Source organism: Rana temporaria, chromosome 8 (assembly GCF_905171775.1).
Source record: "Rana temporaria chromosome 8, aRanTem1.1, whole genome shotgun sequence".
Lineage (NCBI taxonomy): Eukaryota > Metazoa > Chordata > Amphibia > Anura > Ranidae > Rana > Rana temporaria.
Window position 1 is genome coordinate 179,809,213 of NC_053496.1, and position 15,993 is coordinate 179,825,205.

General features: G+C 46.6%; 2 protein-coding genes across 2 annotated transcripts; both read right to left on the reverse strand.

The window, feature by feature from the left end:
• Positions 1–4,891: 4,891 nt before the first annotated feature.
• LOC120910137 (oocyte zinc finger protein XlCOF6.1-like) lies at positions 4,892–7,485 on the reverse strand. The gene is made up of 3 exons (XM_040322013.1): positions 7,453–7,485; positions 7,252–7,312; positions 4,892–6,401 (listed from the first exon to the last, which is right to left on the reverse strand). Exons 2-3 carry the CDS (start codon positions 7,292–7,294, stop codon positions 5,218–5,220), a joined length of 1,227 nt encoding a protein of 408 aa, XP_040177947.1. The 5' UTR covers positions 7,295–7,312; positions 7,453–7,485; the 3' UTR covers positions 4,892–5,217.
• Positions 7,486–13,882: 6,397 nt separating this feature from the next.
• On the reverse strand, positions 13,883–14,725 carry LOC120910550 (high mobility group nucleosome-binding domain-containing protein 5-like). Its single transcript, XM_040322306.1, has one exon. It carries the CDS (start codon positions 14,723–14,725, stop codon positions 13,883–13,885), a length of 843 nt encoding a protein of 280 aa, XP_040178240.1.
• Positions 14,726–15,993: the final 1,268 nt, after the last annotated feature.

A 15,993-nucleotide genomic window follows, 5' to 3' on the forward strand; every position in this document is an offset into this window, starting at 1 on the left:
TACAATCAAGCTTTTGAAGTATGTGGGGGACATTATGCATTGTCAAATTGGCCACCCTGAAATAATTGTTGTTGTTCAGTCGTGTCTGACTTTTTGTGACCACATGGATCATAGCCCATCAGGCGTTTCTATCCTCCATTGCCTCCCGTAGCTTGCTTAAAGACGAAGTAAAGCCTCCATAAAAAAAAAATACACCCTGCAAGACAAAGGCATAATGAGCTATACTAGCTCATTGTGAAGTACTTACCTGAGATCAAAGCCCCCGCAGCCATCCTCGTTTGCCTCTCTCCCGGAGTGACTTCCGGATGTGACTGGCCTGAGCCGCGATGACGTCACTCCCACCCATGCACGCGGGTGACGCCACTAACGACATGATCCCGTTAGAAACGACACGCTCAGTGCGCCTGCACATCGGTGCATGTCTTTTGGAAATATCTCCCAAACCGTGTAAGTTTCGGAGATATTTCTTGCACCCACAAGTAAGCCTTAATCTAGGCTTACCTGTAGGTAAAAGTGGTCTGTAAGGGTTTACAACCACTTTAACTTCATGTTTATTGTTTCGATGATGCTATCTATCCCTTTTGTTTTATGTCGTCTCCTCCATGTCTCACAGGCACACTCTCACCTTCACATGCCCGATGTCCCTATCTCTGATTTATGATTCTTCCCTTTACATAGACAAGGGAGCTCCAGCCATTTTTGTTCTGTTGGTACTGTGCCCCTGAAGATGAACAGTCGGGTGGAGTGAGGGACTATTGACGTATCGATGTTGACGGAGGCGTGGCCACCATCTTGTCGGCCGACCGCTGGTCGCTTTCCTCTTTTGTCTATTTTACATATACTACATGTGAGTGTACCTATAGCTTTTAAACAATAAATCTGCCTTCTTTTGGATGTCTGCGCAATGAGAATTTTTCTTTCATTTCCGTACATATGTTACCACTGTTATACTTTTGGAGCAAATCTTTAGCCGTGCTTTTTCTGTGATTAAGTTTGCTTATACCTGGTGGGCCAGTAGAAGAAGGACATCACTCTCAATTAGTGGATCATTTTGTGAAAATGAGGAATCGTGTTTCTTACCTTTAGTAATTTATATATATTTATATCCCATATACTGATGCTAACCGTCCTTAGTACACGGCGAGGTGGAAAGGGATTGCGGTGGCAGATGCAAAACCTGCTGGCGTGGAGGTGGAAGCCTTCTGATCGGGACAGAGAAACATGCGGTCGAAGCTGAAGGGTCGGGTCCCTGGCCTTCTGGCCTGGATTTGATGCAGTTCCTTCCTAACCTTGCCAGTTTCTCGAGAGGGAACGTCGTCCTCAACCTACTGTTAAGGGGGGACAATAGTATGGCTAGTACCTCTGGAGTATAATTAGGTAGGGAGCGAAAGAGGCGACGGGGAGAGCTTGCTGATTGAATGGGCTCTCTCCCTGAGCTCTCGTTCCTTCCTGGTGGGGAAGGGGGCTGTGACTGTCCGGGCTGTTGGTCAGGGTTGTGAGAAAAGCCTATGGTGAATGTACCCCTGGAGTTGCATTTCAGGGGTGCCATACTTGCACTAGTGTCCTCTCAGCACTTTTGCTTTTTGGCACCGTGGTCACTTCACCATATACACACTTTTATTACACCTGCCTCTAGGGTCGGGCCTTTTTGCTGGGACCAGAGGAATTTTTGTTTCCTGGCCGGAGGGCCGGCCATCGTATTGCACGATGGTCACTTTTCACTCTCCTCATCTTCCTTCTCCACTATCTTTTTATTTACCCGTGTTGTCACTTTTATGTATTTTTTTGTTTGATGTCACGTTTGTCACAGTGTGATTAGTAGGGTGGCGGTCCTTGGGCCTGCCCTGAACGTCTTGGGAGTGGGTGGACATGGCCTTCTGGCTTAGTTCGCCTGCTCTCATGGGGTCACCCTTCGGGGGAGCCCCACCTAGTACTTCGGTGGGTTCTGTTTCGGCAGACCCTCCAAAGAATGGGATCCGTGTGGCTTTGGCTGCTCGGACCATGTGAAGTACCTATCTGGAGCCTAACGTCCCGGGGTATCAGGGTCAGGTCGTTCTTTATGGAGGATAGACGTAGCACCCGTTGCACGTTTTTGTGTTTCACTTTTGATGTGTGTGCACAATTTTTTGGCACCGGGTGGAGCTTTTGGGTGTGTTCTGCACGCCATAGGCTTTTCAAAAAAAAAAAAAAAAAAAAACATTGATCAGGGTCAGTTATATTGGGTGTTGGTGACGGCTCTTCCCTTTTCTTCAACTCACCGTTTTTCTCCAATGATGGACTGTGCTCTCATCCATTTTGTAGCCTCATTATTTTGGGGTTACTTTATATGAATTTTTTTTAATACCACCCTTTTTATAGCGCTACACCTTTATCCCCTATTTTTTATTATTGCACCCAACAATATTGTGTTAGCAGCTATTCATTTATTATTTATTGTTGTTTAGCGCAACAAATCGTCGTTTCGGTACTTTGTGCTGGTGCTGACAATATAAGTGGAGGAGATAAGCCCAAAGTCTGGAGCCTCAAGTTATAATAAAAGCAGACGCCAAAAAATGTCAAAAAATACTAATAAGGAAATAAAATAATTTAATGTTATACACAGTGTAAGCAAAACACAGACATACTGGGCCACACCGACGACTGCCACTTTGAATGATATGCGTGGCCACTTTAAACGGCAAACAAGTGACAGATCGCAGACACAGATAAACTTCAGAACAAAGGATCATTTTTAATATACAAACTCTTCCATTACATAGGCTATTCTTCACTAGGGATAAGTTAGCAGTTTGATCTGATCTCCTACTACTATATATGATTTTTTTTCTTCTGCTGTCAATAGTTGTTATGGCGGAGTTCCCCCCCTCCAGTGCTCCCATCATCTCCCTGGGCAGATGATGGGAGCGCAGAACCTGAGCAATGGCCATGGAGAAGCAGATCACAGCAGGACAATGCTAGATGGGCAACTATCTGAAATGAGGACAACCAAGCGATAGGTAAGCAGAAGGTAAACAGTGAAACTCATCCTTAAAGCGGAGGATCCGCAGATTTTTTTAAATCCTGCAGCTGCTGACTTTTAAAATATGGACACTTACCTGTCCTGCGTGCCCGTGATGTCGGCAGCCGAGGCCAAGCAATCGCTCGTCCCCCGGCTGCACCCGCCGTCATCCTCGGTGAGGGAATCGGGAAGTGAAGCGTTGCGTCTTCACTGCCCGGTTCCCTACTGTGCATGCGTGAGTAACGCGGCACGCCGTCACTGGTTCCCCACTCTCTTCTGGGAACAGTGTGTTTCCCAGAAGACAGCGGGGGTGCGGGAAGGGGCATGACTCCCGCATGAGTCTGTTCCCGGAAGTGGGTGCAAATACCTGTCTTAGACAGGTATCTGCACCCCCCTCCCCCTAAAAGGTGCCAAATGTGACAGCGGAGAAAAGCAGAAGTTCCGTTTTTGGGTGGAACTCCGCTTTAAATTCTCTTTGGATTTATTTTCCTAAAAGTAATGCACACACTTTCATCCAGGATAGTGGAAGGGCTTCAAAGTAGTTTGATCCTTTGAATCATTCCACACATTTAGCTAAATGGTACAAATCACATATGTCAAACACAAGGCCCGTGGGCCGAATCTGGTCTGCCAGGCCCAATTTCTGTGGCCCAAGCACCTCTCCTGAAGCTGTGGTACCCCCCCTGTCTCTGCTTCCCCCATCTCAACAGCTGGCAGCAGAGAAGAGGACAGAACTCTTCCTACAGATCCTGTGCCTCTCTGTTTTTTTATTATATGTCAGCCCTCAAAATTTCCACTCGCCTGCTAGCATTTGGCGAGTGGATTTAAGCTGGGGGCGAGTGATGACAGGGCTGGATGACCAATGTCCCTTCAATCTGTGCCTACACTTAGAGCCCCGATGCGATTGGCGGCCGAAGAGGAAAGGTGCATGCTCGGGAAAAGTAGTCTGGTGAGCCGTGCACAGGCAGAGCAGTACACAGGTGCTCTCCTTACAATTCTCATTAAGCCATGGGACCCAACAGTATGACCTCTCTGAGCCTGCCCCCCTCCCCCCGACCAATGTAGCTGGAGAGCAGAGAGCAGGAAGTAATGAGTCAGGTGGAGGATTGCGAAAATTACCACTCCGGGTGTCCCAGGTATGCAGTGCAGCGCTCACTGAAAGTTACCCTGACATGAGAGTGGCAGCCTTCCAGTTTGTGCAGTTTTCTTCTCCTTGTGCTCTATGTAGGTGTCCAGCAGTTCAGCCTGAGCACTGTGAGCAGACTGGTCTCAATGTGTGCTGTGCGCTGTCAGTGTGCGCTGTGCTATGGTGTCAACGGCTGTGCAGTTGTGTGGATCTCAGCGTTGGACTGTACTCCCTCCCGCTGTGCTGCACCTCCTCTCCTCACTGCCAGCCTGAATAAAAGGGGGAAGTGGGGACATGCAAGTGTGGAGCCGCACACACAGGCTCCTGATGATGAGATGAATGGGAGAGAGAGAGAGGATGGATGGGAGTTGCAGAGGAGACAGCAATAGAATGGGGAAGAGATCCAGTTCTAGTGCCCTGTCCCTCTGGTCTGCCCCCAGTGCCCTGTCCCTCTGGTCTGCCCCCAGTGCCCTGTCCCTCTGGTCTGCCCCCAGTGCCCTGTCCCTCTGGTCTGCCCCCAGTGCCCTGTCCCTCTGGTCTGACCCCAGTGCCCTGTCCCATTTTGTTAAAGTTGTTTTTGGTAATATTTAATTGTGTAACTTGATTCTGCATAAAACATTTAAGTGTCATTCCATGAGATAATCTACGAGGGCGTGTTTAGGGGCGCAATTAGGCGTGGAGCAGTGTATGAATTAGGTGGGGCAACTGGTGGCGAGTAACTCTTGAGGCCTGGCTAGTAGCTCAGGGCTTGAAATTTTGAGCCCTGGTATATGTTATTATTAAACAATAGACTTCGAAGGTGAAACGTATTAAACCTCCACAGGGACGTCCTTCTAAATATGCTTTGATCTTCAGAATAAACCCTCCACCTCTTTGACTAGTAAAATGCCCCCCTACCCCCGACCACCATCAAGCTTCACGATGTCCTTCTACATCTTCTTTTCACCCATCATTAAGACCTTTGTGACTTCTTTGGAATTTATACATTTATTTATTTAAAGAGAAACTCATCTCAGATTCTTAAAAGGAAAAAGGGGGCTTGTCCTGAAACCATTCTTTCAGCGTGAAATAATTTTCCTCATACCAAACTTTATTAAGGACACTCTCCTGAGTGTTTTTTCTGGTGTAGAAGAAGGGATATTTTCTGAGTAAAAGATTTCCCGCACTCTGAACATGAAAAAGGACGCTCGCCACTGTGACTTCTCAGATGCGTTAGAAGGTTTTCTTTCTGAGTGAAACATTTCCCACACTCTGAACATAAATAAGGCCGTTCGCCCGTGTGACTTCTCTGATGTGTAAGAAGTTTATCTTTCCGAGTGAAACTTTTCCCGCACGCCGAACACGAAAAAGGACGTTCGCCCGTGTGAACTCTTTGATGAGCATCAAACGCTGTTTTATAGGCAAAAGACTTCTCACAGTGCGGACATTGATAGGGTCGCTCACCCGTGTGTGTTCTCTGGTGGGTAAGAAGGTGCCCTTTCCGAAAGAAAGACTGGTCACAAGTTGTACACGAAAAAAGACGCTCCCCCGTGTGGCGCTTCTGGTGTCTAAGAAGGTCTCCTCTGTATGTGAAACATTTACCGCACTCTGTACAGGGAAAAGGACGCTCGCCCGTGTGACTTCTCTGGTGTATAGTCACTAACTTTTTTTGCGTGAAACATTTGCCGCACTCTGGGCAGGAATAAGGACGTTCCCCCGTGTGACTTCTCTGGTGAATAATGAATGACGCTTTCTCAGCAAACGATTTCTCGCACTGCGCACAAGAAAAAGGACGCTCGCCCGTATGTCTTCTCTGGTGGGTAAGAAGGTACACTTTACGGCTGAAAGATTTGCTGCAAATTGAACACGAAAAAGAGTGCTCGCCCGTGTGACTTTTCTGGTGTCTAAGGAGGTCCTCTTTCGAATTGAAGCCTTCCCCACACTCCGAACATGGATATGGAACTTCCTGTTCCTTTGTCTGTTGATTTACAGCAAGTGATGATTTTGATATTAGACATTTATCAGCTTCAGAGGTTGGGGACTTGTTATCTTCTCCAAGTATATCATTATCTAAACTACCAAAAGTAATCCCAAGAGGTTTAGAGGGATCAGAGGATCTATCCAAACTGCTATTTTTTGGTTGTACTTTTTTCGAAACAGTACGAGGCTTATTAGGAGAAAATTGAGTATTAGGCAGATGTGATGATCTGTTTTCATGGTAAAGTCCTGGATGTAGATTTTGAGTAACATGTTTTACTTCTGTAGAATGTTGTATTATGACATCATCTTCTTTCAATTCTGGGGAGAAGATAAAAAATATGTGTTTGAGGCATTCTGACCAATATGTTCATCATTAAAAGCATGACGTTATATTGAGGAATGGAGATGGACCTTTCATATGGTGTACAGTATCTCCTCCTCATTTGTTGGGAACATGACGTTATATTGAGAAATGAAGATGGACCTTTCATATGGCCGCCTCCATGTCTGTCTGTCCACCTGCAAGGTGATTAATGTGGCCAGTCTCTGGTTAAAGACCAAACCTGATTTAAGCCAGCCAAGCCTGCAATTTCAGTATCTCCTCCTCATTTGTTGGGAACATGACGTTATATTGAGGAACGGAGATGAACCTTTCATATGGCCTTCTCCATGTCTGTCTGTCCACCTGCAAGGTGATTAATGTGGCCAGTCTCTGGGTGGAGACCAAACCTGATTTAAGCCAGCCAAGCTTGCAATCTCAGTATCTCCTCATTTGTTGAGAACATGACGCTATATTGAGGAATGGAGATGGACCTTTCATATGGTGTACAGTATCTCCTCCTCATTTGTTGGGAACGTGACGTTATATTGAGGAATGGAGATGGACCTTTCATATGGTGTACAGTATCTGCTCCTCATTTGTTGGGAACATGACGTTATATTGAGGAATGGAGATGGACCTTTCATATGGTGTACAGTATCTCCTCCTCATTTGTTGGGAACATGACGTTATATTGAGGAATGGAGATGGACCTTTCATATGGTGTACAGTATCTCCTCCTCATTTGTTGGGAACATGACGTTATATTGAGGAATGATGCCGATATCGCAAAAACATTACTCCCTTTTTAAATTGTTTGTCCAACCCCCTCTGCAGACTGCTGATTACCTCCCACAATCATCTGTTCTTCCTTTTTAACATCAATTTTCATGTCAATTGGTTCATCACCCTAAAATCAAAAAATAACAGAAAAAAAATAAAAAAGATGGTCAAGTTCTGAGCAAGATTATTCCAAGACTTCAAAGGAGCAATACGATCTCACACAGATTAGAATTAGTTTAGAGTTCTCAAAGGCTCAGTCCCACCTACATTATGGTGAGGGATGGTGTGATCTTCCTGTGTGGAATCCCAGGAATACAGAGGATGAGGACATCTCTCTGGTGGGTTCCCATTACTGGATCCATCTGTAGGAAACACACACACTGACTGAATACATTGTTTCTATGTGTTTATCAGATGATGGGGGATCTAGGTGGAGCCTCCGTACTGCTCTCTCCTTTACAATAAAGTCTCCTCTTACCCGGTGATGTGAGGGGCGGCTGATTGTCCATCATGACGTCCTTGTAGAGATCCTTGTGTTCTAAATACTTCCACTCCTTTGTAACATCATCCTCATCTATTTCATCATTAACCTCTTCTTTAACAATAACATTAAAATAACTCAGGCTTTCGCTCTGAATGTATAAAGAAAAAAGAATAATAATAGTAATGAGGCAGAACGTGTACAGGCCGAACCATTAATTGCATCTATTGTTAAGCTTCTACCTGACAATCCTTAGGGTTCTTGTGGTCATCCATCATGACGTCCTTGTAGAGATCCTCGTGTCCTTCTAAATACTCCCACTCCTCCATGGAGAAATAGACAGTGACATCCTGACACCTTATAGGAACCTGACACACACAATGATACCGTCACCATCCAGACACATCCCTTGTCTGTTACTGGATAATGTCCCAGAATTCCCGGCACCGCTCACCTCTCCTGTCAGCAGCTCAGTAATCCTTTTGGTGACTTCTAGGATCTTCCACTTGTGGTGTCTCTTAGGAGTCAGGGAGTGAAGTGGAGGCACTCTGATGGTCGTATGGTCACCAAGCTTGTTGACTGCAGGGAAATGCTGTATTGGAACAGAAATTAAGATGTTGAGTGACCTTTTAGAATCCTCCTCCCCTCCCTGGTCAGGTCTGTGTTTTATTAATAGATATATAAGTGATGTCATGTGACCTCTCAGAATCCTCCTCACCTCTCCGGTCAGTAGGTAGACGATCTCCAGGGTGAGGTCCAATATCCTCCCAGTCAAATCTTCCTCGTCCATCTTCATTCAGGTGGTCATGTGATCTATACAGGACTCTCCTTTCTGTAGGATGTGTAATCTGAGAAATATTTGAACTTTAGGGCTCTGGACTATAAAGCCCACATCAATTAATCATTGTCTTTAGTTTTATAATCACCGACTGGTCTGTATATGATTGTTGCAAATCTACCATTAGTGCCTCTAGCTAGATAGATAGTGTATATATATATATATATATATATATATATATATATATATATATATATATATATACACACACACACACACACTTTACATTTTATATGTATCTGGATATTAGTATGTGCAGATTATACATTTTATTCTACCTCCTGTATGTAGCTAGAGCTTATTATTTATAATACAGGATTTATATAGTGCCAACAGTGGGCCAGATTCAGGTAGGGGCGCGCAAAACTGCGGCGGCGTAACGTATGACATTTACGTTACGCGGCCGCAAGTTTTAACAGGCAAGTGCTTGATTCACAAAGCACTTGCCTGTAAAGTTGCGGCGGCGTAGCGTAAAAGGGGCCGGTGTAAGCGCGCGTAATTCAAATTATCCCGTAGGGGGCGTGGATCATTTAAATTAGGCGCGCTCCCGCGCCGAACGTACTGCGCATGCGCCGTCCCTTAAATTTCCCGACGTGCATTGCGGGGTAATTGACGTCGCAAGGACGTCATTGGTATCGACGTGAACGTAAATGGCGTCCAGCGCCATTCACGGACGACTTACGCAAACAACGTAAAATTTTGAAATCGCGACGCGGGAACGACGTCCATACTTAACATTGGCTGCGCCTCCTAATAGCAGGAGCAGCCTTACGGCGAAAACGACGTACGCAAACGACGTAAAAAACGAGCGCCGGCCGCACGTACTTTTGTGAATCGGCGTAAGTATGTAATTTGCATACTCTACGCTGACAACTACGGGTGCGCCACCTAGCGGCCAGCTTCAGAATGCACCCTAAGATACGACGGCATAAGAGACTTATGCCAGTCGTATTTTAGGCTACAGTCGGTGTATCTTGCTTTCTGAATACAGAAAGTAGATACGCCGGCGCTACTTAGCAATTACGCTGCGTATCTATGGATACGCAGGCGTAATTGCTCTCTGAATCTACCCCAATGTGTGCAGCGCTTAACAACATGGGGCAGACAGCACAGTTTCAATACAATGTAATACAGGAAGAATCAGAGGGCCCTGTTCCTTAGAGCTTACAATTTAGGAGGGAGGGTCAAGTGATACAAACGGTATAAACTGTGGGGGATGAGGTGATGGGGGAAATAAAAGTACAGTTGTTGGGTGTGGGAGGGATAGGCTTCTCTGAAGATGATGGTTTGCGGGATCATCTAAAAGCAAACAGAGTACGAGATAGTCGGACAGATTGGGGTAGGGAGTTCCATAGGAGGGGAGAGGCTCAGGAAAAGTCCTGGAGGCGAGAATGGGAGGATGTGACGAGGGAGCTAGAGAGTAGAAGGTCTTGAGAGGAACGAAGGGGATGAGTAGATTGGTATTTTAAAACTAGGCTAGTGATGAAGCTGAGGCTAAATTTTGGATGGCTTTGTAAGTAGTTGTTAGTATTTTGAATTGAATTTGTTGGGTGAGCGGAAGCCAATGGAGGGATTGACAGAGAGGAGTAGCAAACACTGAGGGATTGATAAGGTGGATGAGCCTGGCAGCAGCATTCATAATGGACTGAAGGAGGGATAGCCTATGTCAGGGATCCTCAAACTACGGCCCTCCAGCTGTTGCGGAACTACAAATCCCATGAGGCATTGCAAAACTCTGACATTCACAGACATCACTAGGCATGATGGGAATTGTAGTTCCTGAACAACTGGAGGGCCGTTGTTTGAAGACCCATGGCCTATGTAAAGGTAAGCCAATGAGAAGGGAGTTGCAGTAGTCAAGGGGAGTGATGACCAGGGAGTTAACTAGGAGCTTTGTGGTGACATTGGTTAGGAAGGGGCATGTTTTGGACAGTGATTGGACGTGAGGCCTAAAGGATAGATCAGAGTCCAGGATTACACCTAGAATCTTGGCATGGGGGGCATGGACTCATAGTGGTTCTATTGATCTTAAAAGAGACATCAGGGAAAGGGGCATGTGGGCGAGGAAGAATTATGGTTTTGGATAGATTGAGTTTCAAGGAAGTGTTGTGACATCCAGACTGATATATCTGTTATGCCACGTACATACGGTTGGAATTTCCGATAGAAAAAATCAGATGGAAGTTTTTCATCGGATATTCCGACCGTCGTGTATGCCCCATCTGACTTTTTCTGTCGGAATTCCCGACGGACTTAGCTAGAGAGCAGGTTCTCAATTTTTCAGACGGAAAAAAATCCTATCGTAAAATCTGTTCGTCTATATGGAATTCCGACGGGAAAAAAACATGCATGCTCGGAAACAATTCGACGCAAGCTCGGAAGCACTGAACTTCTTTTTCTTTCCTCGTCGTAGTGTTGTACGTCACCGCGTTCTTAACGTTCGAAAGTTCAGAGAACTTGTGTGACCGTGTGTATGCAAGCCAAGCTTGAGAGGAATTCCAAAAATTGATAAGGAAGACTAGGACAGCCGCACAAAGCGTTCCTTTTTAATAAAATAGGTCACAAAACTGACATGTCACAGCAGAAATCAGAAAAACACAGCTGACGCGTTTCACACTGTCATACAGTGCTTAAAGCGGGGGTTCACCCTTAGAGGGCACTTTTCCCCCTTAGATTCCTGCTCGTTTTTACTAGGGGAATCGGCTATTTATTTTAAAATATGTGCAGTACTTACCCGTTTACGAGATGCATCCTCTCCGTCGCTTCCGGGTATGGGCTTCGGGAATGGGCGTTCCTTCTTGATTGACAGGTTTCCGAGAGGCTTCCGACGGTCGCATCCATCGCGTCACGATTTTCCGAAAGAAGCCGAACGTCGGTGCGCAGGCGCAGTATAGAGCCGCACCGACGTTCGGCTTCTTTCGGCTACGAGTGACGCGACGGATGCGACCGTCGGAAGCCTCTCGGAAGGCTGTCACTCAAGAAGGAACGCCCGCTCCCGAAGACCCATACCCGGAAGCGACGGAAGAAGATGCAGCTCGAAAACGGGTAAGTACTGCTTATATTTTAATATAAATAGCCGATTCCCCTAGACCGAACGAGCAGGAAGCTAAGGGGAGATTTTTTTTTTTTTTTTAAATGGGTGAACTCCCGCTTTAATCATAGCTAATGTGCAAGGCATTGCATTGCCGGCACCCAGGGTTTTGGATTTGGTGAGAGAATTCTTTTGGTCTATCGGAGTGGTCACCTTTCATCCCATTCTATTTTGGACTTGAGCGGAATTCCGTTGGAAAAATCATCCAACTTTTTTCCGACGGAAATTCCACTCGTGTGTACAAGGCATTAGTTAATTAGTGATACGTGAGGAGATGGAGGGAGTCAGCTGAGGGGTAGAGACATAAATTTAGGTGGCGTAGAGATGGTATTGGAAGCCATGGGAGGGTATCAGCTGACCCAGGGAGGGGGTGTAGATTGAGAATAGGAGAGGACCAAGAATGGGTCCTTGGGGGACCCCAACAGAGAAAAGAAGAGGAGAGGAGGAAGTAGAATTGTAAGTAACGCTACAGGTGCGGTTGGATGAGAAGGAAGAGAACCAGTAAAGAGTACAGTCACGAAGACCAAAGGTGTGGAGTTTTTTGAGGAGGGGGTGATTAACCGTATCAAAAGGCAGAAGAAAGGTCCAGAAGTACAGAATAGTGTCCACTGGTTTTGGCCATTAGTAGACCTATTGTTAGTTTTAGGAGGGCAATTTCTGTGGAGGTTTGAGGGCGAAATCCAGACTGAAGGTGATCAACAAGGTTATTCTCGGCGAGATGGACCCTCAGTCGGTTGCAGACCAGACATTCAAGGCGTTTGGATCGATAGGGCGGCAAGGAGATTGTAGGTTAAGATTGGTGGAGTCTAGTGAGGGCTGGGGGAGGATGCCAGAAGAGAGGGAGAGATTGAAGATGTGGGTTAGAGAGTGTAGAATAGAGCCAGAGGGCGAACGTAGCATTTGCAAGGGTCCAGGGGACAGGTGGTTAGCTGGACATTAGAAAATACATTTAGTAACCTTGGGCCAGATTCACAAAGGTTAGCGGATCTTTAGATCCGTGTAACCTATGTGTTTTAAGATCCGCCCTCGCAAGTTTGTGAGGAAAGTGTCAAATTCACAACACACTTACCTCCAAACTTGCGACGGCGGATCCTAACTCCCCCGGCGGAATTCAAATTCCGCGGCTGGGGGAGTGTACTATTTAAATCAGGCGCGCTCCCGCGCCGATTTAAATACGCATGCGCCGTCCGGGGAATTTCCCGGCGTGCATTGCTCCCACTGACGTCAATAGGACGTCAGTGGTTGCGACGTGAGCGGGACTTGCGACGCGCGTGTTCGTGAATCGGCGTACGCAAACGACGTAGGAAATTTCAAAATTGACGCGGGAACGACGGCCATACTTAACAATACTTACCCCTGCTTTTAGCAGGGGTAAGTATACGACGGGTACCGCGCTACGGAAACGACGTAAGAACACAGCGTCGGGTCCGCGTACGTTCGTGAATTTCGCGTATCTCGCTGATTTACATATTATTCAGTGTAAATCAGCGGGAACGCCCCCGGCGCCATTTTTAAATCCAAAAAAAGATCCGACAGTGTAACACAGTGTGACACTGTCGGATCTCAGCCCTATCTATGCGTATCTGATTCTATGAATCAGGCGTATAGATAGGACCAGTAAAAATCAGAGATACGATGGTGTATCTGTAGATACACCGTCGTATCTCTTTGTGAATCTGGCCCCTTGTCTATAGTGGCGGGTTGAATGAGGGAAGTAATGATTGTACTTGTGGGCATGGAGTGTTAAGTGAAGAAAGTATCTGTACATTTATATGTTATTTTTTGTAAAATCTCACAGTGACTATGGAGGAAGAGGACGAACATGACGGGAGTTACTGGGCGTAAATATAAAATAATATCTTATTACCTCCTCTGTTGCCAGTTCCAGCAATGTCTCCTCTCTACTTCTTCCTGACTCACCTCTGACCCGAAACTTCCTGTTTATATATGACATCACTTCCCGTCTGCTTCTAAAATCACTTCCTGCCTTTGCGGGTCATTCCATATGCACGAGAGTGCCATCTTGTGTGGAACAAAGGAATTGCAGCTTTACGTCGGAAGTATGTGGGGAACATTATGCATTTTGCTAGTAATCACCATGATATGATTGGTCCACCCAAAAAAACATTTCAGTGTTTGGCAGATGCTGGAAAGTTAAACCTCTAAGTTCCTCTCCTGTTCTTTCTTCCATGTCTATCAGTCCCTCACCCATGCTCCTTCCTTCAATGTTTCTCAAGTCCTCTCCCATCTCCTGTCCTCTTTTCCTCCAGGTCTCTCAGTCCCTCTCCTATCCTCTTTTTTTCCAAGTCTCAGTCCCTCTCCCATCCTCTTTTCTTCCGTGTCTCTCAGTCCCTCTCCCATCCTCCTTTCTTCCATGTCTCTCAGTCCCTCTCCCATCCTCTTTTCTTCCATGTCTCTCAGTCCCTCTCCCATCCTCCTTTCTTCCGTGTCTCTCAGTCCCTCTCCCATCCTCTTTTCTTCCGTGTCTCTCAGTCCCTCTCCCATCCTCTTTTTTTCCAAGTCTCAGTCCCTCTCCCATCCTCTTTTCTTCCGTGTCTCTCAGTCCCTCTCCCATCCTCTTTTCTTCCATGTCTCTCAGTCCCTCTCCCATCCTCTTTTCTTCCATGTCTCTCAGTCCCTCTCCCATCCTCTTTTCTTCCAAGTCTCTCAGTCCCTCTCCCATCCTCTTTTCTTCCATGTCTCTCAGTCCCTCTCCCATCCTCTTTTCTTCCACGTCTCTCAGTCCCTCTCCCATCCTCTTTTCTTCCACGTCTCTCAGTCCCTCTCCCATCCTCTTTTCTTCCATGTCTCTCAGTCCCTCTCCCATCCTCTTTTCTTCCATGTCTCTCAGTCCCTCCCCCATCCTCTTTTCTTCCAAGTCTCTCAGTCCCTCTCCCATCCTCTTTTCTTCCATGTCTCTCAGTCCCTCTCCCATCCTCTTTTCTTCCATGTCTCTCAGTCCCTCTCCCATCCTCTTTTCTTCCATGTCTCTCAGTCCCTCTCCCCTCCTCTTTTCTTCCACGTCTCTCAGTCCCTCTCCCATCCTCTTTTCTTCCACGTCTCTCAGTCCCTCTCCCATCCTCTTTTCTTCCAAGTCTCTCAGTCCCTCTCCCCTCCTCTTTTCTTCCATGTCTCTCAGTCCCTCTCCCATCCTCCTTTTCTTCCATGTCTCTCTGCCCCTCTCCCATCCTCCTTTCTTCCATGTCTCTCAGTCCCTCTCCCATCCTCTTTTCTTCCATGTCTCTCAGTCCCTCTCCCATCCTCTTTTCTTCAATGTCTCTGTCCCTCTCCCATCCTCTTTTCTTCCATGTCTCTCAGTCCCTCTCCCATCCTCTTTTCTTCCATGTCTCTCAGTCCCTCTCCCATCCTCTTTTCTTCCATGTCTCTCAGTCCCTCTCCCACCCTCTTTTCTTCCATGTCTCTCAGTCCCTCTCCCACCCTATTTTCTTCCAAGTCTCTCAGTCCCTCTCCTATCCTCTTTTCTTCCATGTCTCTCAGTCCCTCTCCCATCCTCTTTTCTTCAATGTCTCTGTCCCTCTCCCATCCTCTTTTCTTCCACGTCTCTCAGTCCCTCTCCCATCCTCTTTTCTTCCACGTCTCTCAGTCCCTCTCCCATCCTCCTTTTCTTCCATGTCTCTCTGCCCCTCTCCCATCCTCTTTTCTTCCAAGTCTCTCAGTCCTTCTCCCATCCTCTTTTTTTTCTTCCATGTCTCTCTCTCATTCTCTTTTCTTCCACGTCTCTCAGTCCCCCTCCCGTCCTCTTTTCTTCCATGTCTCTCATTTCCCTTCCTGTTTTCCTTTCTTCCATGTCTCTGTCCCCCTCCCATCCTTCTTTTTTTTTTTCATGCCTCTCAGTTCCCATCCGGTCCTCCTTTCTTCCATGTCTTTCATTAGAGCCCACATTACACTGGTGTCAGAGGTATAGAGCCCACATTACACCGGTGTCAGAGGTATAGAGCCCACATTACACCGGTGTCAGAGGTATAGAGCCCACATTACACCGGTGTCAGAGGTATAGAGCCCACATTACACTGGTGTCAGAGGTATAGAGCCCACGTTACATTGGTGTCAGAGGTATAGAGCCCACATTACACTGGTGTCAGAGGTATAGAGCCCACGTTACATTGGTGTCAGAGGTATAGAGCCCACGTTACACTGGTGTTAGAGGTGTAGAGCCCACGTTACATTGGTGTCAGAGGTATAGAGCCCATGTTACACTGGTGTCAGAGGTATAGAGCCCACGTACTTGTGTTAGAGGTGTAGAGCCCACGTTACACTGGTGTCAGAGGTATAGAGCCCACATTACACTGGTGTCAGAGGTGTAGAGCCCACGTTACATTGGTGTCAGAGGTAGGCATGTGCAATTTTTTAAGTTATGAATACGTTTTCCGTCAATTT